This window comes from Symphalangus syndactylus, chromosome 2 (genome assembly GCF_028878055.3).
Source record: "Symphalangus syndactylus isolate Jambi chromosome 2, NHGRI_mSymSyn1-v2.1_pri, whole genome shotgun sequence".
In the NCBI taxonomy this organism is placed as follows: domain Eukaryota; kingdom Metazoa; phylum Chordata; class Mammalia; order Primates; family Hylobatidae; genus Symphalangus; species Symphalangus syndactylus.
Window position 1 is genome coordinate 27,601,190 of NC_072424.2, and position 22,951 is coordinate 27,624,140.

At 36.4% G+C, this 22,951-nt stretch overlaps 1 protein-coding gene across 6 annotated transcripts in view; it reads right to left on the minus strand.

The window, feature by feature from the left end:
• Positions 1–21,482, minus strand: part of PDCD4 (programmed cell death 4) — a 27,696-nt gene extending 6,214 nt beyond the window's left edge. Inside the window, exons 1-10 of one of the 6 annotated variants that reach the window (XM_063626301.1) lie at positions 21,066–21,482; positions 20,646–20,852; positions 16,940–16,979; positions 16,678–16,782; positions 11,163–11,465; positions 9,604–9,698; positions 7,328–7,441; positions 4,750–4,971; positions 3,018–3,115; positions 1,983–2,097 (exon numbers count right to left, since the gene is read on the minus strand). In XM_063626301.1, coding sequence (XP_063482371.1) covers positions 1,983–2,097; positions 3,018–3,115; positions 4,750–4,971; positions 7,328–7,441; positions 9,604–9,698; positions 11,163–11,465; positions 16,678–16,720 — 990 coding nt within the window. In that variant the 5' untranslated portion in view covers positions 16,721–16,782; positions 16,940–16,979; positions 20,646–20,852; positions 21,066–21,482. Of the gene's footprint in view, positions 1–1,982; positions 2,098–3,017; positions 3,116–4,749; positions 4,972–7,327; positions 7,442–9,603; positions 9,699–11,162; positions 11,466–15,971; positions 15,997–16,487; positions 16,608–16,677; positions 16,783–16,939; positions 17,028–19,536; positions 20,100–20,645; positions 20,853–21,065 lie in introns of those variants that run through there. The other 5 variants (XM_063626322.1, XM_055249363.2, XM_063626312.1 and 2 more) reach the window with 5 other exon arrangements.
• Between the last annotated feature and the right edge of the window lie 1,469 nt (positions 21,483–22,951).

The window sequence follows — 22,951 nt, forward strand, 5'->3', positions numbered from 1 at the left end:
ATAACCTTATGGGACCACCATCATCCCATGCAGTCCATCACTGACCAAAACATCATTATGTGGCACATGACTGTACTTGTTATTCGAATTATATTACTTACTTTTAACATTTGTTACATAACTTTAAAAGTATTAAAAATATCCCCCATCAAATTCCATGCACTTCTGAAAATGATAAATTACAAATACATTTATGCATTTCTAAAAGTCTTCTTTGATCCAACCCTTCCATGTAAGCAAATATCCAAATAATGTCAACCTCAAACTCATATACTGGTAGTTTTATTTCCATTTTTATCTTGTCAATTTTCTTTATTGAGAGAGAATTCACACACCATAAAACAGCTTGTCCAGTTTCCAAAAATATTAATTTTGGAGAGTATTACCATCTTAACAATATTAAGTATCCTAATCCATAACCATGGGATATCATTCTATTTATTTAGGTCTTCCTTAATTTCTTTCAACATGTTTTGCAGTTTTCAGTGTACAAGACTTGCATTTGTCTTGTTAAATTTATTCCTAAGTATTTTATTTTTGATGCTATCATAAATGCAATAATTTCATTTCAGATCATTCATTCCTACTGTATAGAGGATTGAATTTTGTATACTGATCTTGTATCTTGCAACCTTTCTGAACTCATTTTTTATTTAATAGTTTGGTTTCAGTTTGGGGGAGTTAAAAAATGTTGTGGATATTCATTCAAATTTTCTGTATACAGATCGTGTTATCTGGGAATACAACTAGTTTTATCTCCTCCTTTCCAATCTGGATGGCTTTTATCTTTCCTGCCCAATTGCCCTGGCATCTTGACTATTTTTATACCTCAATTTTTCTAATAATTGTTTAATTTTTAAAAAACAGATACTGCAATCATGACATTACAAACACTGACTCATCTATTTTAACATATATAAAAGCAAAAACAGTCAAGGCTCTAACTACATTTTGAACTCCTTAACACTTAAGCTAGATACACATACACACACACACACACCTCATTAAAAGACTTACTAAAAATCAAAATTATAGTTACATGAAAAGATTATACTCAAAAATCAGAAGCACATGAACTACAAATCTTCTAGTTGCATGCCTTAAAGAGATCTGCAGATAAGGAGTTTTTTTTGTTTTTTGGTTTCTTGTTATAGAATACCACATTACAGCCAGAAAAAAAAAAAATCCATAGGGAATAAAACTGGAATTTTAATGCAATAAATCGCTTTTTCTTTTTTTCTTTTTTTTTCCGAGACAGTCTTGCTCTGTCACCCACGCTGGAGTGCAGTGGCGCAATCTCGGCTCACTGCAACCTCCTCCTCCTGGGTTCAAGCAATACTGGTGTCTCAGCCTCCCGAGTAGCTGGGATTACAGGTGCGCACCACCATGCCTGGCTAATTATTATGTATTTTTAGTAGAAACGGGGTTTCACCATGTTGACCAGGCTGTTCTCAAACTCCTGGCCTCAAGCAATCCACCCGCCTCGGCCTCTCAAAGTGCTGGGATTACAATCAATTTTCTTTTAAAACATGCATATGGGTAGTGAACGTTCTCACAAAAATCTAACACTCTGATCTACTCTAGTGCTCATAATTCATAACTCATTATTTAAGACTATCTGGTTTTAAATTGCTCATATAAAACCATATTTATTGAATAGCTAAAAGACAGAAAATCTCATTTCAATAGCATTTGAAAATTATTAAATAATAATATAAGAAAAAGATTTCAGGCATTCCTTTGAAGTTCATAGATGGCTTGCTTATAATTATTCATGAAAGCCATTTTAATAGACTCATTTTTTAATCACATTTTATAATAAGAGGTTATAAAGCCAAATATAAAAAAATTATTTCATTTTCCAATTGCAGCTCTAAGACCGAACTTAATTTTTGCCCATAAAAATACCAGCTAGTAGCCACAATTTATTTCACTCAGAAGAATACATATAAATTAAGTTAAAAACAATACCTAATCATTACCTCTTTAACAAGGTGATTGACAGACTGCTGCCCACCTCCAGAGCCCCACACACTATCTTTACGCTTTCCACCTTTAGACATACTCAGAAGCACAGTAGCCTTATCCAGAGCAGCTCTACAGAGAAGGAAAAAAATTTAAGTTTGATAGCTGGAAATACCTAAAGTTTACCAAATTAGGGATACAGCTGACAAAATCCTATATGCCCTAAATCTTTCACATAACATAAAAACAAAATAAAATTCAAAACACTTTTTCAAAACAAAAAGGAGCAAAAAAAGTTGATCCTCATGTTAATATTCTCATGCTCTATTTCATTTCTCATTCAAGAAACATCAAAACACATTACAAAATAACGGATCTACACTGAGAAGAAACACTTCACATATAATTAACTTTCACCTAGATCCATGCCTTCCTACCCAGGGACACCATTCCACTATGATGTGAAGTAACCCTAGAAAATTAAGTTAATACATAGACCTGAGGAAAACTAAGACATGCCTAAGTCCAAGTCTCCAAGAAGTTAAGAAAAATCATATAGCATAACTCCCAAATATCACATTTAGGTATACCAAATATCATATTAATTATACTAAATCACAAGAGTGAAAAAGACATTTTCTAAGATTTCTACAGTAGATAAATACAAAATAAAACTATAAATGAGGCCTCTCTTGTTAATGTTACCCATCTTATTAGAATATTAAAGTACTACAGAATGCTAGAACCTGAAAACAGAACTTAAAGATCTGTCCAATGGTTTTGTTTCATAAATAAAGAAACTGAGGCCCAAAGAAGAGTGGCTTGACATGAAGGTAATTAATGATTTAGCTAAACTCCAGAACTTTTGCATTATAGTACTGTCCTCTTCCTGGTGTATCATGCCAACAGTCTCTCCATTTTAACAGTGGAGAATATAGAGAAGTGACAAACAGATGTACAGAGTGTCTGATTAATGCAAGTATCATTTCAATAGGATCCTGTAGAATTTTCCCATATTTTGAAATTCTAAGTAGGAAAAGTTATTTACTTACCTAGCCTGCACACAATCTACAGTTCCTTTGTAACTATCAATATAGGTATTACATAAAATTCCATCTCCAACAGCTCTAGCAATAAACTGGCCCACCAACTGTAAAAAGGAAAAAAAAAGAACTACATAAAAAAATGTTAAATAACTTTTACAGGACACAATTTCTAAATACATAAATGATGAAGATTAGCTGAAGTACACAGTCAGTACCTAAAAGATGCTGGAATTTTTTTTAAAAAAAACCTATGTAGTAGCTGTTATGCCTGGCATAGACTCCCACATCTTAACCTTCAAGTTAAGTGCCAGAGTGGGGGCCACATCTGTTTTGCTCACTAATGAATACCTAACACCTTGCACACACTGCCTGAATACATAGTATATGATCAAAATTTTTTTTTTTTTTTTTTTTTTTTAGACAGAGTCTTGCTCTGTCGCCTAGGCTGGAGTGCAGTGGCGCGATCTCAGCTCACTGCAACCTCCGCCTCCCAGGTTCAAGTGATTCTTCTGCCTCAGCCTCTGGAGTGGCTGGGACTACAGGCGCACACCTGGCTAATTTTGTATTTCTAGTAGAGACAGGGTATCACCATCTTGGCCAGGCTGGTCTCGAACTCCTGACCTCGTGATCCGCCTGCCTCAGCCTCCTGAAGTGCTGGGGTTAAACGAATGATTTAAGGTCAAGTGAAGTCCTCTCTTCTTAAAAAAGAAATAAAAAAAGGACTAGGTTCTCTCAAAAACTAATCAAAGGAATTTATCTTGTGGAGAAAAAAAGTTATATCAAAATAGTTGAAAGTATGTTCACAGCATTATTTATTATAAAAACTGGAAATTAGTGTCCAAAAATAAAGGTATGGTTAAATAGTACACACGTAAAATGGTATACTATGTGGCCACAGGGAAAGATATTTACCATATTTTATGGTATGAGAAAAATCAAGTTTACAAAATAGCATACATGGTATGATTCCATTTTTTTAATTTAAAAAAATTAAGGATTTATAGAAGCCATACATTGATATATACCCATAGAAAGGAGAATGCAAAACTTAACACCAGTAGCAGTTTTTGCTGGCCTTTCTTCTTTCTGGCTTTTTTCAAAAATTCTACAATAAACCTATATAATCATTTTCTTAAAGTATGCGTATTGGTATAAAAGGAAAAAATGTCTGCATTAGAATCACCACTTAATATCTCACACAGAGTATTGTCTGTCATAAGTATAACAGCAACAGCATTTAGGAACTGACATGCCTATATTCTGTTTCTAAATTAATGTTTTAAGTAAAGTGATTTTACCTTGATTAAAAACTTTTGACAATAGCAACAATTTCACGTTTTCAAAGCTACAAAAGGGAAGAGTCTTATTTATGACTTTTTATAATAAACATTAGTGAAGCATTCAATCATAACCTACATTTTTTAAAAATCTTAGCTAATAAAACAACTACATATAATAAAGACTATATATATGGCAAAAAAAAAAATGACCTAAAAACTATGCAGATCATGGGGGAAAAATACGAGATAATGTTAAATCTATAGCATGATGAAGACCATGTTTAAAAAACAAAAGAACTAGGAAAAAATACATCAAAATGCTAGAGGGGTATTTCGGTGTGGTAGGAAATGTGGGTCATCCCCTTCCATCTACTAAAATTTCCTAGGAGTATACATTATTTCCACAATTAGGAATATAGTAGTGGGAGGGAATGAACAAAAAGAAGAATCATACAAACCTGTGGTGCTCTAGGAGTATCCAATGCTAATTCAGGTAGATCTTTCAACAATTTATCAAATGATTTTTCCACATCACTTGTGCTCATTACTGTCCCACAAAGGTCAGAAAGAAGCTTAGATGTCATCTCTCTATGACTAGCCTTCCCCTCCAATGCTAAGGATACTGCCAACACCGGTACTCCACTTTTCATTTCACCAAGATTTAAATCTCTTAACATTTCCTATTCAAAAAAAAATTTAACATTTTAAAAGTGTATCGCTACCTATAGTTTAATAAAATTTTATTTTTGAAAAATTGAGCTTTTATCTATATCTCTCTACCTCTCACTCTTTGGAAATAATCAAAAGACACAGTCATGTTTTAGGAGATAGGATAAATACACCTTTCCCTGTGCATAAATTAGACATTGATCCACTTTGTCAAGCTTTAACTGCCTTAACATCGCTCAATTCAAAAATGTGAAATACATTTAAAATACTGTCATGGGTCACTCAACGACACGGATACATTCTGAAAAATTCACCATTTAGGTGATTTCATCAGTGTGCAATCATTATAGAGTGTACTTACACAAACCTAAATGGCAGAGCCTACATGTAGGCTATATGGTATAACCTATTGCTCCTGGGCTACAAACCTGTATAGTATGTTACTATACTGAATACTGCAGACAACTGTAACACAATGGTTACCTATCTAAACACAGAAAAGATACAGTAAAAAGAGTATTATATGAGACCACAGGTATATATGCAGTCTGTCATGGAAACGTCATTATGCAGCTCATGGCTAGTTCATTAAACTACATAATATTGCTAAGATTGGTATTAGGAGTTAACTAACCTGCCTTACAATCTATTATTTCTATAAATATTGTTTTATGAGAATTTGTGGAGAAATTCATTTTAGATTATCATAAGCTATTTATATTCTACTTCAAAGCCTTCTCTTGAAATAAAAATTCACTTTACACTTTTGTATCAAGTTTAAAATGAGATCTTAAACAACTGTTTTTAAATGGGATTATTGGTTTAAAATTCTGGGGTAAATTTAAAATTTCCTTTTAGAAATATAATAGCTGCAGCTAATACTTACTGACTAATGTATCAGGCATTATAATAGCCTCTTTATTTATATTATCTCATTTAATAGCTGCAGCTAATACGTATTGACTAATGTATCAGGCATTATAATAGCCTCTTTATATTATTTAATACTCAAATAGCCCTTTGAGTATTAAATTATCACACCTATCATACTCAAAGCAGAGAGGGCACACAGCTGGAGTAGCCAAACAAAGTGGAATAAAGGCAGTCTGACTCTAGAAGCTAGGTTCTAATTCAGTTAGAGTGCGTTCCTCTTTAATGAAAGTTTTCTTAGAATCTTTAAATCATGATATACTACTAAGAGAGTGCCAAAACTATTTTCACAGCCACGTAACTGGTGTCCTTGTTAGTAATCTCTTCTCACTCACTGCATTTCATCTTCCTTGACCACACTTTAACAACTAATCCATTACCCTCAAACACGATACTCCTCTTTCCTGGAAAACTATCTTAACTGGTGAACTCCTCAACATCCTTCAGACAGCAGAGAATCATCTCTACTATTACTCTCTATTTTATGCTTTCCAAACACTACTCAGTTAATAGATATGTAGTATACAATTGGTCTTATGCTAGGTAGATTAACAAGATTTCAACAGTCCCTGCCCTCATAGGACTCATGGAAACTTTTCCTCTATAACAGAATGTTTCACATACTTTAATAATCTGTTTACATATCCTTTCTTTCACTTGACTGGGCTTCAAAAGGGCAAGAATCACCTATTACAAATTCCTCCAGATGGTATGCACTGAACAAATATTTGTCTTATATTCAAATCCTACAAATCCAAAGATATCAAACCTCACAGTATCAGACAAATCATAAAAGTCCAGTCTAAATTTTAAGAATCTAAATGATCAAAGTCTTCTAAAGAGTTACAATTGTATTACTTTAATTCGATAATCCTAACTAGACCAATAGTTTTATTTTATCCTAGATTTACTTTATGAACAATTCATAATTATTCTCATGGCTTCTGTATATTCTTTTTCAAATCTTTATTATTTGTGGGGTTTTTTTTGGACAAAATACAAAAAGATTTTATCCTACTTCTGAGCATACTTGAAATAAATGTCAAAAAAATGAAACTATGTCAGGCATTCTTAACTGAGATCCCTGAAGAGGTTTCAGGGGGTGTCTATAAGTGCCCTCAAACTGCTAAAATTCTATTTTATAAATTATAAAAACAGATTTTATAAATTCATATACATTACAAATTATCATTATAAAAATTATAAAAATATTGTGTCATTTTTCAGAGAAGAAAATGGCACATAGCTCTCATCACATCCCAAATATGTAACGGTTTTAATGTAATGAAATTTTATTCCATTTCTTAGAAATTCACTTATGCAAAAGAAAATGATTAAATTTATTCAGTGACCCAAGATCATTCTAAATGTATTTTGCTTATAAAAGATGTCTTCTCTCCTATATTAAATAAATTATACTTGCAACTTTAAACCTACCGCAACTTCATTAGTATCTCCATGCTCAAAATACTCCTGTATGATTGGTGTTAAAGTCTTCTCAAATGCCCTTTCATCCAAAGGCAAAACTACAGTTTCATAAACACAGTTCTCCTGTGAGGGGAAAAGGGAGTAAGAGTTACAAAAAAACGAAATGCAAATAAACAAATGAAATTGTTGTATAATTTTATATTCTAAGTAGTTAATAATCCCCACTCAGCACAAGACAAAGACATGCTACATACATTGATCACATATAAAAACAGAATCTAGGCCAGGCAAGGAGACTTATACCTATAATCCCAACACTTTGGAAGGCAAAGGCGGGAGGATCACTTGAGGCCTGGAGTTCAATACTAGCCTGGGAAACATAGCAAGACCCTGTCTTTACAAAAAAATTTTAAAAATTAGCCAGACATGGTAGCTTGCCCCTGTAGTCCTAGCTACTCAGGAAGCTGATGGAGAAGGATCTCTTAAGCCCAAGAGTTCGAGGCTGCAGTGAGCTGTAATTCATCACTGCACTCCAGCCTGGACAACAAAGCTAGAAAATAATAAAAATAATAATAATAAATAATAATAAAAATAGTAGAATTTATATGTCACTGCTCTTTTACAAAATCAGAATACAATAAGCCAATATATAGATTAGACCATTAACCACAGCAAATATATAATTTGCTCCCAACCCCCATGTCTTCTGTTAATTTCTTCTCTCAAAATTTTTATTTCTCTCTCAAAACCAATCTTTCAGTAATCAAAAAGTTTCATGATGGCTTCCTATCATATATGGTGTTTTAATTAAAATTTCACTTTAAAAAAAATGAAGCAGGAACCAAAGCCTTCACGATTAGATTATAATAAAAAGTATAACACAAAGATCAATGTTGTAGTGACAGAAAAAAATCTCTACGGAAAAAAGCACTGTTCAATTGAAATTTCAAAAAGAAAATTAACAGCCATCATCAAACCATTCCTCTCTCCCCATGCAAAAAAAGCTCTGAAATGTAGTGCCCCCTTATCTACAAGGGATATGTTCCAAGCCCCGTCTGAGGATGCCTTAAACCACAGATAGTACCAAACCCAATAAATACTGTTTTTTCAATCCGATAACCTAGACAGCTACCATGTGACGAATGCACGAGTAGTGTATACACTGCGGATACACGCTGGACAACGGAATGGCTCACATCCTGGGCAGGATGAGGTAGATGAAGCTGGACAGCAGGAGATCTCATCACACTACTCAGAATGGCATGTAATTTAAAACTTATGAATTACTTCTGAAAGTTTCCACTCAATATTTTCAAACCACATTGGACCATGGGTAACTGAAACTGCGGAAAGTAAAACCACGGATAAGAGGGGACTGCTATATTTGCAACTGGTGACTGGCTTCAGCCTAAAAACATATACTTGAAAGATTAATACATTTTTAGCAAAGATTCTACAGTACTTGAATCCTACTAGTTTCATATTTTCCATATTCTCTTAGAAATATTTCCATGTCTATTAGTTAAAACACTTAAAATACATACATATAACACACAATAAAAACAACCTAACATATACTCTTAACATTTTCCTGTCTAAAATTTTCATCACCATGTCTTACCTTGTGCAAAGAGACACGATTTTCAAAAAACATAATCAAAACATTTGGGATTTGCTTCAAAATAATCCAAAACAGGGTGGGGCAAAACAGCCAACAGAAGACGCAGAGTAAATGGAATGAAACAAGACTGCCTATGAGTTTGTAATTATTTAAGTTTGTAAAGCTAAGAGAAGAGTACAAGCAGATTATACTATTCTACTTTAAATTTTTTCCATTTAAAAAAATACCAAAAATTCACTTCACAATCTATTAAAAATTTACATTTTCAGCATTATCCCTGAAAGACGCACATGTCCCCAAAACAAAATTTATTATATAGTTACCATTCTAAACAGTAATATGTAAAAGGAGTCTAATAACTGTAACTCATAATATTCAAAAGAAGATATTCTCAATTATCATTAATATAGAAACAAAGTATATTAACAGAATTTACTGGAAAATGGTCAACTTAATAATCCTAAGTGAATTTCTAAAGAGCTATTTTTGACTCACTACAGAAACCAAGTGAAAGTTATGCATGTATTACTGTCAGTTTACTTGGTTTCCTAATCCAAAACATATATATACATATGACTTCACACATGTATGAGTAAACTACAAACATGAAGTCAAAGAAGTTCATAAACATTTTAAATATTATGAAAAAGCAAAGCACTGATACCTGGTCATCATCATAGTTAGGATCTTTCACATCTACCTCCTCCACATCATACACCTGTCCAGGTGTACCCCAGACACCTTTGCCTCCTGCACCACCTGAAAAAGTTTAGAATTGAGAAAGAAAAAACACAAAATTCATCAATTTGTTGAAATCTAAAATAAAATGTTCCGATGTTAAATAATAGCTAAAAAAACATTGTATTTAATGTCTGTTAGTTTTTTTCCAGTTTTCTTCCCCTACTGGTTTCCTTTTTGTTCAGACCACTCTTTCAATATTTCCAAAAACATTAAGTTAAAATAGCTTATGAAGTAAAAACTAAAAAAGCAGATGCTTTAAAAGCAAAAACAAAGACAAAAAAATAGCTATATTGAGGACCTCAAAGGAGATGATATTGCAGCTGAGCTCTAAATTTTATTCGACATTTCTCTGAGACTAAGACAAAAAGAAACATTCCGGGCCGGTAAAAGCATAGCATAGAAAACTCAACAAGGGAAAAATTATTTAACAAGAAAGGACAGTAACCACCATCAAATATTTTAAAGTCAAATACAGTACTCTTTAAATATGAAAGTACACATTAAATCATACAACTAGCAATATGTTACAAATATAGGAAAGAATTCTAATTGCTTTTAAGCATTAACAGCCCTGAAAATTCTACTTTCTAAATACAAAACAACCAAAAGAAGCTTAACAATTCCAATTTTCAAAGTTGCTTTTCTATATCAACTTACTGAAATGTTTTAAGGACGAATGTATACATTATTTTTTAAAGAACCTTTACAATGTCACCAACATTTCTGGTTTTGGAGGTTTTTATTTTGTACCAAGTATATCCTTGCCATCAGACCAAAACAGAATCTGACAACCAGGTTTCATTTTGATATAAACCATGATTGCAGAGGCATTTAACAAAAATAATTTTTGACAGATCACAAAAACATTTTACAAGAAACCTAGGCTATAAATTGAAGTTCCCACCATTCAGAAGGTGATGAAATTGTCAGAAAACTCTTATTCAACAAATATTTGTCTACAATGTACTAGTCACTATTTCAGGTACTAGAGAAACAGCAGTGAAACAGACCAATCTACTACAGAACCCAAAATAAAGAGCTAAAGAGAACTCACAACAAGATCTAGGAAAACATTAAAATTCAGATCTAGACGTTATCAATCAAATTTATATTTATTAGTAGTAGTAATGGACATAATTATATTAAATAAGTATGATGGATTTCTGACTCCTTTCAAACTTAGAGAATATACGCAAAACTCCTAACAGTGAAAAACATCAGTGTATATTTTGCTGGAAATAAACTGTTAACATTCTGCTCAAGAAAATTAAATCTACTCAAACAAGAAAAAACATCAACCTAAAGAAAAAGTGAGATGGTCCTCACATTATTACTAAGTAAAAATATATACAAACTGTAAAGCCTTACATTATCACTTTTTGAATTTCTCTCATTCCTAGAACAAGGAAATTGTAGTATAAGAACCAGATCATTTTTTTCCACTTGTTTATTTTCCATTTGTTGGACATGATATATACCAACCTTTCTTTGGTAGTCCCCTTCCTTTCCCAGATCTGGATCGCCTATCCAGCAACCTTCCCTTTGGACTGGTTGGCACAGTTACTCCACTTCTAAGGGCATCACTCCCATTGTCACTGACCGAATCGCCTCTGCCAGAGTCCCGGGATGAGTTTTTCCTTAGTCGCCTTTTTGCCTTGGCATTAATTCTAGCTTCATTAATGGAGGATGCTGAAATCCAATTTCCATTTATTTCATTCTTTATTTCCTCAGTCCCAGCATTTTCTTCATCACCGGAAAAGAGAGAGTCACTTAAATTATCAGGATCTTAAAAAGAAAAATGAAGAAAGAAAATTCTAAGTATTTTAAGTATCTCCTGTTTTACAGATACAGTGGTAAGTTAGATTAGGTTGAATCACATGACATTACCATTTTTGTAGGTAAATTACAGTCACATATTGGGAATTTCATCTACTTCAACCTAATAAACAACTAAATAAGATTACTTTTCACATTATCAAGGAAAGTAAATCAAGGCACTGAATTTTAACAAACAAAGCATGTTTGTTTCTTACCAAAAACAAACCAAATTTGTTTGTTTTTACCAAAAGAAGCATGTTATTTCACGTGTTTAGATCGTAAAATCTATGCTAAGAACAACACCAAATATAAAACCCTTAGACTTTTATGAGCTAAGAGAGTTAAGCAGTTGGAGATATTAAGAAAAGACAAAACATCTTGAGAAAGGAGATAAACTAATATTTATAGAACGCCTATTATTATCAGGCACTCTGCTAGACACTCTTTATGCACAAGTTTGGCAGTTAATTATTGTAACATTGAGGACAGATAAGGAAACTAAGGCTGAGAATATTTAAATGATTTGCTAAACATCCCGTAACTAGGTATAAATACTTAAGAACTATTAGTAATCCAAAAGAGAATGAAAGACATTTAGCAAATAATCACATATGACTGTTGAGCTGAACTGCTGATGCTTTACTGTCTCAAGATAAAGTTTGCTTTCAAGAAAAGCCATCATCTCATAGTCCTAATTCATCTCCCTAAAATTTTCTCCTATTACTTACAATCCTGAAAATCTTCCAGCCTATATAAAACTGATTCTTCTGAAAGAGATCAACATACTGGAGTTCCCAGTGGTTCCCCTACTTAGAATGTCGCCCTCATTGTTATTTTCAGTTATCAAAATCCTTTAGGATATAGCCCAAGTCTTACCCCCTGCATTAAAACTTCCCTTACAACTCTAGCTACAGTAACACTAATTGCTCACATACTATTCATTCAACACGTCATGGAAATCACTTTCTTTTTATATAGCAGTCTTTTTCTTCCAACTAAGTCATAAGCTTCAAAGGAGAAACCACAACTAGACTGTATGTCCTTCTTTGTATCCCCATCACCTAGCAGAGTGTCCTTTATACTCAAATTCCACGGAGATCAAGTGGAGGCACCTGGCTTTGCCCTGAAAGCTCTTTAAGTCAGAAAGGCTACTGAATTAGCTACCACTGGGCCACAGTTTTGTTCATTATTGTCAACGCAAATCAGAGCTAAATCACTCAAATCATTTTCTATATGCCAAAAGATAATTGTAACATGTCAGGTCTATGTGCATGGGCTTTAATATGTTTTAAGACATGTTGAAACCAAAAATTTTCATCAACCTATAAAAAGCATACACGTGTTTAAATCTTCACAATTCTTGACATACTTAGGAAGTTAGGAATGTTTTGTTTTAAACAAAATCATCAATTAGAGTCAAATTATTTCACTAGTCTCATAAGTAGTCTCCCTGCCTCCAGTCTTCAAACTATACTTAATGAAGACTGATTTTCTCAAGCATGCCCTCACTGAAGATCCTTTAAAAGTAGTCCCATTATGTCACAAAAAATGTAAACTTTTTTTTTTTCTTTGAGACAGAGTCTCGCTCTGTCACCCAGGCTGGAGTGCAGTAGTGTAATCTCAGCTCACTGCAAGCTCCGCCTCCCGGGTTCACGCCATTCTCCTGCCTCAGCCTCCCGAGTAGCTGGGACTACAGACGGCTACCACCACGGCCGGCTAATTTTTTTGTGTTTTTAGTACAGACGGGGTTTCACCATGTTAGCCAGGATGGTCTTGATCTCCTGACCTCGTGATCCACCCGCCTCGGCCTCCCAAAGTGCTGGGATTACAGGCGTGAGCCACTGCACCAAGCCAAAATGTAAACTCTTTACCTTGTAACTTAAGGTCCTTTATTATCTTGCCCCTGCTTACCTCACCAGAATCACTGCTAACTACTCCCACACTCAAATTGTCAGAGCTTAAGTTAGATATCATAGGGAAGAGATGGGAGGGATTCATTTGGCAGAAGAATACTGAGTATATTACAAAAAGAGAAAGTATAAAGTAGGAAACCGCTAAGAAAATGTTTCAGTAATTCAGTCACAAGCTAACTGGTAAAGAGCAAGGGTAGTAACTGTGGGATAAATAATAATGTTACGCTTTTAAAGAAAATAATAAAGAACTTTTAAGCAGAATGTATCTAGGATTAAAGAGAAGTGAAAAAATGCCTTAAAAGTTTTCAAACTGGTAAGAAGCCAGTGTTAGGATGGTGTGTTTGGGACAAAATCATAACCATCAGTAGTAATTATAGTCTTAGTGGAAGTCGTAGTACTGTTTCTTTCATCATTACCATTACTATTGTCATCTTATTAGATACCAGGTTCCACACTACCTGGTACCTATTAGATACCAGGTTCTATGCTAAGGCACTTTACATATGTGGTCTATAAGCCTCAAAAGCTCTAGAAAGAAACTGTTTATCCCCATTTTACAGAAGGAAGTGTTTCACAAGAAGTTACATATCTAGAAAGGATTATGGCTAGGATTCAAACCCACATTTTTAATCCCATATAACTATGGAAAATACAAAACTAGAATAGAGCAGAGTATTGACAGCTACAGAGACGAACAAGGGAGTGAATGTAAAGAGAGATAAAAGTGATTAAGTGGAAGGGGACAGAAAGACCAGGATCAGATAAATTAGATGACATTTTCGTGTAAGAGTGGATGGTTGAGAAAAACATTAAACATCTACCTGTAACATAGTGCTTTCATCATTGTACCATTAAGGTGAACCACAAAACTGGTCCAGAAGACACAGGACTCAGAACTATAATAAAATGTCTTAAACTGTCCCTTGGAGTATTCAATTTAAATACATCTATTTCCCATAATCGAGTTTTCTTCAACCATTTTAATATCCTTTCAAGTATGTTTGTGTCTCTGCAGTAGTAAACATTCTCTCAGTATAATTTATATATTTGACCTTATCATTTTTAACCCATGTTTGTATTAATTGCTTTATATTTTGTTATTCACACTCACCTAAGTGTTGGAGTTCCATAACCCCTATTGAGCTGACTTTAAGAAAACCAAAATTAAAATGATAAGCTGAGTACAGAATGTGATGACTTCAAAATTGTTTCCTACTGTGTACTAATTCCCTCTTTCTGAATTCTGACATCTCAATAGTAACCACTCCAATTGTATATGACCACAGCACCAGAAAATCACATTTTCAATTACTGGTGTCCAATGAGTGGCATAATTAGAATAATATTACCACATTTTCATGTATTACATACCTAGTATGTGCTTCACAGACCTAACACACATATACAATATCTCACTAAATCCTAATTGCACATCTATACAGAGGGTATTTATATCCCAATTTTATACACGAAATAACTGAAGGTCAGAATAAATAACCTACTTCCTCCAAGTAAAAGAGTAAGAGTGTGACTTGGACTATTTGCTATGCGAAGAATTTACTACAAAAGAGGGTCTATCTTAGGCCTATCCAAATATTGAAGAACAAGTCTTTTATTTTAAGGCAGTGCTGGACACAAGCACCAAGAACAGGGTTAGAACTAGGTCTTACTGCAGTTAGGAAACAAAAAGTATACATTTTAAAGCTGTGTTTCTATTTCTAATAGAAATAGAATGCAAGCCACATAAGAAATTTTAAATTTTCCAGTAGCCACATTAAAAAGTAAAAACAGGCGAAATTAATTTAAATATATTTTATTTAATCTAATATAACCATATCATCTCAACATGCAAGCAATATAAAAAATTACTGAGATAGCTGACCTTCTTCTCAACTCAAGAGTAGCCACATTTCAAGTACTCAACAAACACATATGGCTAAGTGCAGTGGTGCACATGCCTGTAATCCAGCTACTGAGGAGGCTGAAGAGGGAGGATCACTTGAGCCCAGGAGTAATAATAACCACATGTAGCTAGTGGTCACCATACTGGACAGTGCAGAAAAGAGGCAATTACCTATATGTAAAATATATTCTAAACTGTATTACCATCCCCATCTCAATTAAGTAGGTACATATTACCCATTTATAACCCTAAAGCATACTCATACAGCTATTGTATATAGCAGCACAGAAATGATCATTAATTACATAAATTTTTTTCAATTTTTTACCGCACTTTAAAAAGATCTGTAAATAAACAATGGTAAAGAAGCTTCAAATTCAACGTGTTTGTTCAGATCAAAGAAAACTATGTACATTGTAAACAATAGTGAGTTAAGTCACTGAAGAAATAAAGATGTAGTATTTAGTTATGAAATACACTTAAAATGACAGAAAATAGACAGCTTTCAATATTAATAAAACTATAAGGCAAAGAATTATCTAAAGTATACCAATATGAACTGTTCTCACTATTCAGATATTACACAATTCTAACTAACTTTTTGGGAGATTATTTTGAAAACTATAAATACATTTTAAATTATCTTGAGTTACTCACATTTGGTCATCTATTCCACAAAACTTTGTTCATTTTTATGATAATAACATGCTATTGAAGCACCATGGAGAATTAGGGAAAATACCCTAGGTAATTTAGAATATAAAAGTTATTTGTTAGGAAAGGTATCAAAGATACCAGTAAGTTTATATTACAGAAATCACTAACCAGCCTATGTGAAAATAAGCAGACTCACTATTCTTCTCCATTCTGTACTATATAACGGAGAATAGGAATGTGTGGAATGTGAAAGGATAGGCAGAAAAATAGGACATGTAATGAATTTCCATGAAAATAAAAATCACAAACTTGACTTTAAAAATAATATAGCCTGTTTTCTTATAGCATGAATAAAACAGTATTAAAGATAGTTTTTCTATCATGTTTTTATAAAATATGCAATGGTCTGAAGTTTCCTCACAGCACAGTCAAGGTTCAAGATATTCAGCCTAGGCAACGTAGTGAAATCCTATCTCTACAAAAAATAAAAAATTAGCCTGGTGTGGTGGCACACACCTGTTGTCCCAGCTGCTGAGGAGGCTGAGATAGGGGAGGATCTCTTAAGCCCAGGAAAGTCGAAACTGCAGTGAGCCATGATCACACCACTGCACTCCAGCCTGGGTGACACAGCAAGATCCTGTCTCAAAACGAAGAAAAAAAGAAAAAAAAAAAAAAAGAAAAAAAAAGAAAGGATATTCTTACTTACCTGCAGGGTTTACATTCAGTATCTGCTCATTTTCTACATCCATTTTCCCTTAATTTTGCTTGCACTGATTAAACAAATTACCAAATGGAAATCTTCCTTCAGAATCTGTTTTTTTAAAAGAAAAAAAGGAAGCTTCAAGATCTTTTAAACTGATGTAATTAAGCTGAATTAAACTTACTTAAGCACACTGTAAAAACAAACAACAAAAAACACTTAATTCCATTAAATAAAACAGTTCACTTTACTTTCAAAGACAACTTACCCTAATTAACATTTGGTTCCAATCTTCTTGATAAATTTATCTAAGTCAAAAAAAAAAATCCCAGATTTCAGCATGTGCCAAAGCACCCCTTTAATTGGAATTAAAAGATATGTTTGTGATATATGTTTATGTCAAGTTAAAGAAATACACACATCCAAATCTTTTAGGAACACCAAGCCTCAAAATTAATCTGATATACATATCTAGGAATATAAATACTGGATAGTTCCCTGCCAATGAATTATGAGTACTCCAAAATAAAAACAACACAGTTTTAGTTAATAAAGAATATCACATGACTGTGTTATTTTTCACATTACGGCATATCTGAAAGGCAGATATATCTGCCACTCATTACCTAGGTCTCTATAATTACTAGAATAAGACTTTGAGATTGGGAGAAACTTTTAAAATGAGCTTTTTCGATAATATTATTTATATGAGAAATCCATTTTTTAAAAATCTGATCATTTCAGAAAGGAGTAAGTACAATGACGTAAGCATTTCAGTATTTTAGGCCTGTTTCAAAATGGCTTAAAAATTAATACTGGAAGGTTTGATGAAATCAGTTACCTTTTAGACAATTAGTGATACAGATCCAATAATGTTATATGAAAGAAATATCAAAAGTTTTCAAAAAATATATTACCAGAAAGTGCAACCAAATTAGGATTTCAGAATCTCTCTAGAAGTATTTTTAAATAGTGGTTTAGAGTACTTAAGTGTATGTTTAAGTCACATAGGTTGGATATAAGTCCTTCTGGTCATTTACAATCAGGTTGCTAGCAGTGTGCTCTTCAGAGATATAAAATGCACAAATTAGTGAAAATGCCTAATAAATTAATTACAGAAAAGCACATTTTTTCCCATATAACGTAACCTACTGTTAGATGTCATTTTAGGAAAACAATGATATATACAGAGCCTCCTGGGACTCAAAGGTGAAACTGACTTTTAAATTCCTCATTATATACTATTTATTTGCTAACATAAGTATAGCCCTTTTCTTCAGAAAAGGGTATTGTTTTGTGAAACAAAAACAAATGGACCTTATGTTAAAATTATAAGCTTCTTACTATGGCATAATCCTCAGACTAACATGCTATCATATTGCTTGGGAACTTAAGAAAATGGTGAGATCATTCTCTAATTAAGAATAAATTAATATATGTGAATCTTTGTAATCACTTTTCACTGTAACTCCCGCCAACATTAGATATCAAAAAAATCTTAAAAATATATAGAGATTCATATAAATATATGAACAAAAATGGTCTGCAAACCTAAACACTCAGCATCCTTCATGGCTGAAAAGGCTACATTGTTTTAATTCCATGCATGAATTACATATAGGAAAGGAATAATGTCATATGATATGTGTTTCAGTTTTTTAGAGTTCCATTACAAAGTCTTTTTCATTCTTGATGAAAGTATAACTTTTGAGAGAATATTTTCTGCAGAACCTAATAAGTGAAATGATAACTGATGTTTATAAAGCCCTTTACAGTTCAAAAAGAATTGTACATGTATTATTTAATGTACCTTACAGAACAACCTTTGGGTAGGTATTCCACCTTACACACAACTAAACAGATTCAGAGAGGGTAGGTGATATGTCCAAGGACAGACAGCTGCTTAGTGGAACAGCCAGAATGAGAATCCAGACCTTCCAAATCCAGTACTGTTTGCACAAGTTCAATCCAAAATCTTAATATCCCACAGGAAGATTCTTTTCAAGGGTTAACAGAAGCTGATTAAAACAGACTTCTGCTTTTCAATCAAACTTTTAAATGCTGTTTTCCAAACACTAAAAATAATTATTTTAAACTATTATACAGAAGGCATTCCGTCAGACAAAGAAAACTGTCGGGAAATGACTATCATCTCTTTTATTAAGATAAAAACAAAGTTATCTTAATAAAAAAAATAGTCCTGTGTCTTTAGGCAATGATAACCCGATCAAGAACTCAAGTCATATTTGATAGCAACAAACACGTTTTAAGAGTTTAGATAAGGATAAGACATGTTCCACGTTTTTACTCTCTTTAAAGTAGTAGGATTTTTTCCAATTTATTTAACAACCCTTAATTGGCCCAAACAAGAAAATATAAAGCAAAAAATCCAAACCCTATTTCCTTCATACTAACCTACAAAAATGAATTTTCGATGAGAAAACTATACATACAAGTTAGAAGAAAATGAAGGCTGACATTAAACACTGTTCTTTTCTCCAGTGTGCTACACGAAATATACAATCAGAAGTATTCAATTGCCAAGACATTCCCTAAGAGACAGACCCTCCACTCCCCCACGAAATATATATATATATATTATTGAAATACACCTCATAAATTGCTCTGGCATTTTGGGGAGTCAAGCTTTGTCCATTTATTAACTAGGATTACTTGTATTCATTTTTCGGCTACAAACAGCTAATTAGCAGCTTAATACCAGCTAAAAGCATTCTACTACAGTAATGCAAAAGTAAGCACTACAGATAATATTCAAGCGGCATTTATTTTTGCAGTCCTAACATTTTTTCCTTTCACATTAGTACCACAGAAAAAGCCAGTCAATTATAACTCAAAGACACTTACTGAGATATTAACGTATTCAATAAGCCTATAATGAAGGAATATTAAGGGCATAAATACCAGTATCTCGTTGCTTAAAAAGTCACGTTAAGAATATCAAGATTATAACAATTAAAGTAAAAATACAAGTTAAAAACAGGGAAAATCCTTTTTTCCCCGACACCTAATCGCATTTCTGATCGTTTTCATCATTTGTAGACACTACACAGTTGCTGGCTACGTAGCGAGTTCTCACAAGGGGGAGGTGGACGAAATTGACGTCTGCAGACAGTTTTGGAGCTCTTGCAAAACCCCACGTACGTTACAGCATCAAACTGACAAATGGAGCAGATGGCATGCGTTTCCAGAAAGGGGGCTCCCTTCCCGGCTTTGTTTTCTCTGGGAGATTTTATTTTACCTAAACTAAAAAAAAGAGACCCTTTGCCGGAAGACTGGCGCGGCGAAGTTCCCGCAGGGCTGGGGCGGCGGGCGCAAATTCGCCTCCCAGCGCCCCCGGCGAGGCTAGCGCGCGGCCCCTCCCCACAACGGCCGGGCCAGTTCTGCAGCCGGCTCAGGCTAGGACCCCCGAAGTCCCAGCCCGGGTCGGCCCCCGGAAGGGGCGGGGCCGGGGCCGGGGCTCTGGGGTCACGCCGGACAGGGGGCCTCATCTTCAGATTCCCAGGGAGGGCAGGGGGCGGGGAGGGCGCGAATCTTCCTCACAGGATTTCAGTCCAGCCGGAAACACGCCTTCCAATTCCGGCCCCCGAATTCAACCTCTGCCACAGGGGGAGGAGGGTTGAGGGGGACCTTCAAGGGCGAGCGCCTCGCGCGCCCCTCTCAGTGGGGAGAAAGCTCCAGGAGGGGGCGGGCCCGCGCCGCCACGCTCCAGGCTGGGCCCAGAAGGAGAGAACCAGGCCGGATGCCCGCAGTCCGGGGCGTTGGGGCGGGCGCGGCTGGACCTGCGGGGCTACGAGGAGGCAGCCGGACCCCCGCACCCCAGGCCCGGACCTGACAGGGCCGCGGCCCCCACGCCTCCGCCCCCGCCCCCTCCCATGGTGCGGCTGCCTCCGAGGGGGGATGGGGGAGAGGGCGCAGTCTTCCCGAGCGTGTGAGCCGCGCCTACTGGTACTGACCCCTAGGGCCCCCGCCGCTGCTCGCCCAGGTCCCTGGTCAGCCGGCCCCGACCCCGCTCTTCCTCTGCCGCCGCCTCGGAGAGTCTCTGGCCCCTCTCGCTCCGTTTGTTTTTGTTTTCTTCTACCCAGTAACACGGGGGCGAGAGGGCGGCGCTTATTGGCCGAGGCCGGGTGGTCGGCTGGCCAATCGTGGCGGCGGAGCCGGAGCTGAGGAGGAAAAGGGAGAGGAGTGAAACGTGGAAAGTTGGGGAGGGGCGCGGGAGGGCGCATGCGCATGTGGCTCCTGGGACTGGCTGGAGCGGGAGCGGAGCGGGAAGTCGGGGTGGGGGTATGTTGGGAGGCGTGGCGGGATGGGAGCGTTGGGAAAAGGGCAGTGCTGGGGGATGGGGACGAGGATGAAGCTGCCTCGACCCGGCTCACCCATTTTCCTCACAGGACGTTCTGCAAACTCGGCTGAAGCAAAGGTTTTGAGCTTCTTGACGGTCCCTACCTCCATTTCTTGACACTGCTTAGGCGAACACTCCAAGTGATCAGCCTGTCCGATTCCTTCTCCCTCTGGCCCCTGCTTTCCCTGTGGCTTCTAGTTTCTGCAGATCCCGTGCTAAGAAGTTTCTCTCAGCGAATCCCCTCAAACCTTTGAGATAGAAATAATTCCCATTTCACAGATATAAAACAGGCTCCAAAACTCTTTGAAGTTCCTTTGCTAATCATGACTAGCCAAGCCTCTGGCGTTCAAACGCACAAATTCTGGCCTCCAGTGCTAGGGTTCTCAGCCGTGGCTACAATTTCCGTATTGAAACTTCCACCTCCCCTGCTGTTCTCTGTGACTTTTCCTCTTGGCTGCATTCGTTTTGGCTGGTACTATCCTTATTCTTTGAAGGTCACGGTCCCCTGAGGGTGATAACCAGAACCTTATGCTTCTTTTGTGCTCCCAGGCGGAGACTTAGCCACTACCTCTGATCAGATTTTTCAGCTGTCTGATGGGCAGCACCGAATGATTGCTTGGTCTCTCCAGAACCCAACTGCCTCATCCCGCACAGGCCAGCGCCTTCACTTGGCTGTCCAGTCACCCTGCCTGGGAATCATCTCTAATGCTACTGTTTCTCTGCACACACGCACACACACACACGCACACAAACCTTCGCTGGCTTCCCATTGCCTCTCTTGAGTGTCAGCGCCTCGGTCGGTCATTCAAGGCTCCACGATGTGACTTCAAGACTTTCAGGCTGTGTCTCCACACATCTCCCCATATGCTTCCTTACCCCCTGGTAGTTCTTTATATATCACCTTGAAATGTCTCTCTTCTCATCTCCTATATCTGCCTGATGCAATCCTTCTGTGCCTCATGGCCCTTCCTGGTAGTTTTTTATTTTGTTGTTGTTGTTGTTGTTTTATTTAATTGAGGCAGGGGCTTGCCCTTTAGCTCAGGAGAATGCAGTGGCATGATCACAGCTCACTGCTGCCTCGACCTCCGTCAACCTCCCTAGCTCAAGCGATCCTCTCACCTCAGCCTCCTGAGTAACTGGGACTACAGGCACCCCTCACTATGCCCAGCTAATTTTTGTATTTTCTGTACACACGGGGTTTCATCATGTTGTCCAGGCTGGTCTTGAACTCCTGGGCTCAAGCAATCAGCCCACCTCTGCCTCCCAAAGCGTTGAGATTACAAGCGTGAGCCACCATTCCTGGACCCTGGTAGTTTTTCTGGAGACTTGTGATTTGATATGATCTTCCTGCCCCTGATTCCTCACAGTATTGGCTTGCCACAACTCCAGAGGCACTGGTCACATGCTACCTGGCATTATTTCATCTGAGTCCCTGTCCTAGCCCTTCTGCCCATTAGACTGTAACCTTGTTTAGGGAAAGACCCGTGTCTTACTCATCTGTGATTTTTTTGTTGTTGTTGTGTTGAGACAGGGTCTTGCCCTGTTGTCCAGGCTGGAGAGCAGTGGTGCAATCTCGGCTCACTGCAGCCTCGACCTGTCGGGGTCAAGCCGTCCTCCCACCTCAGCCTTCCAAGTAGCTGAGACTACAGGCATGTGCCACCACACCCAGCTAGTTTTTTGTATTTTTAATAGAGATGGGGTTTTGCCATGTTGCCCAGGCTTCTCCTGAACTCCTGAGCTCAAGGGATCTGCCTGCCTCGGCCTCCCAAAGTGCTGGGATTACCTGACCCACTCACCTGTTATTGTAGTACTTAAGATGCCTTGTTCATTTGTTGTGCCTGTGCAATAAATACACCTTGAGTTGAGTTTACAAAGATTCTCAGCAGCTGGTGGTCATCCTCATCTCCTGGGCGGGGGCCT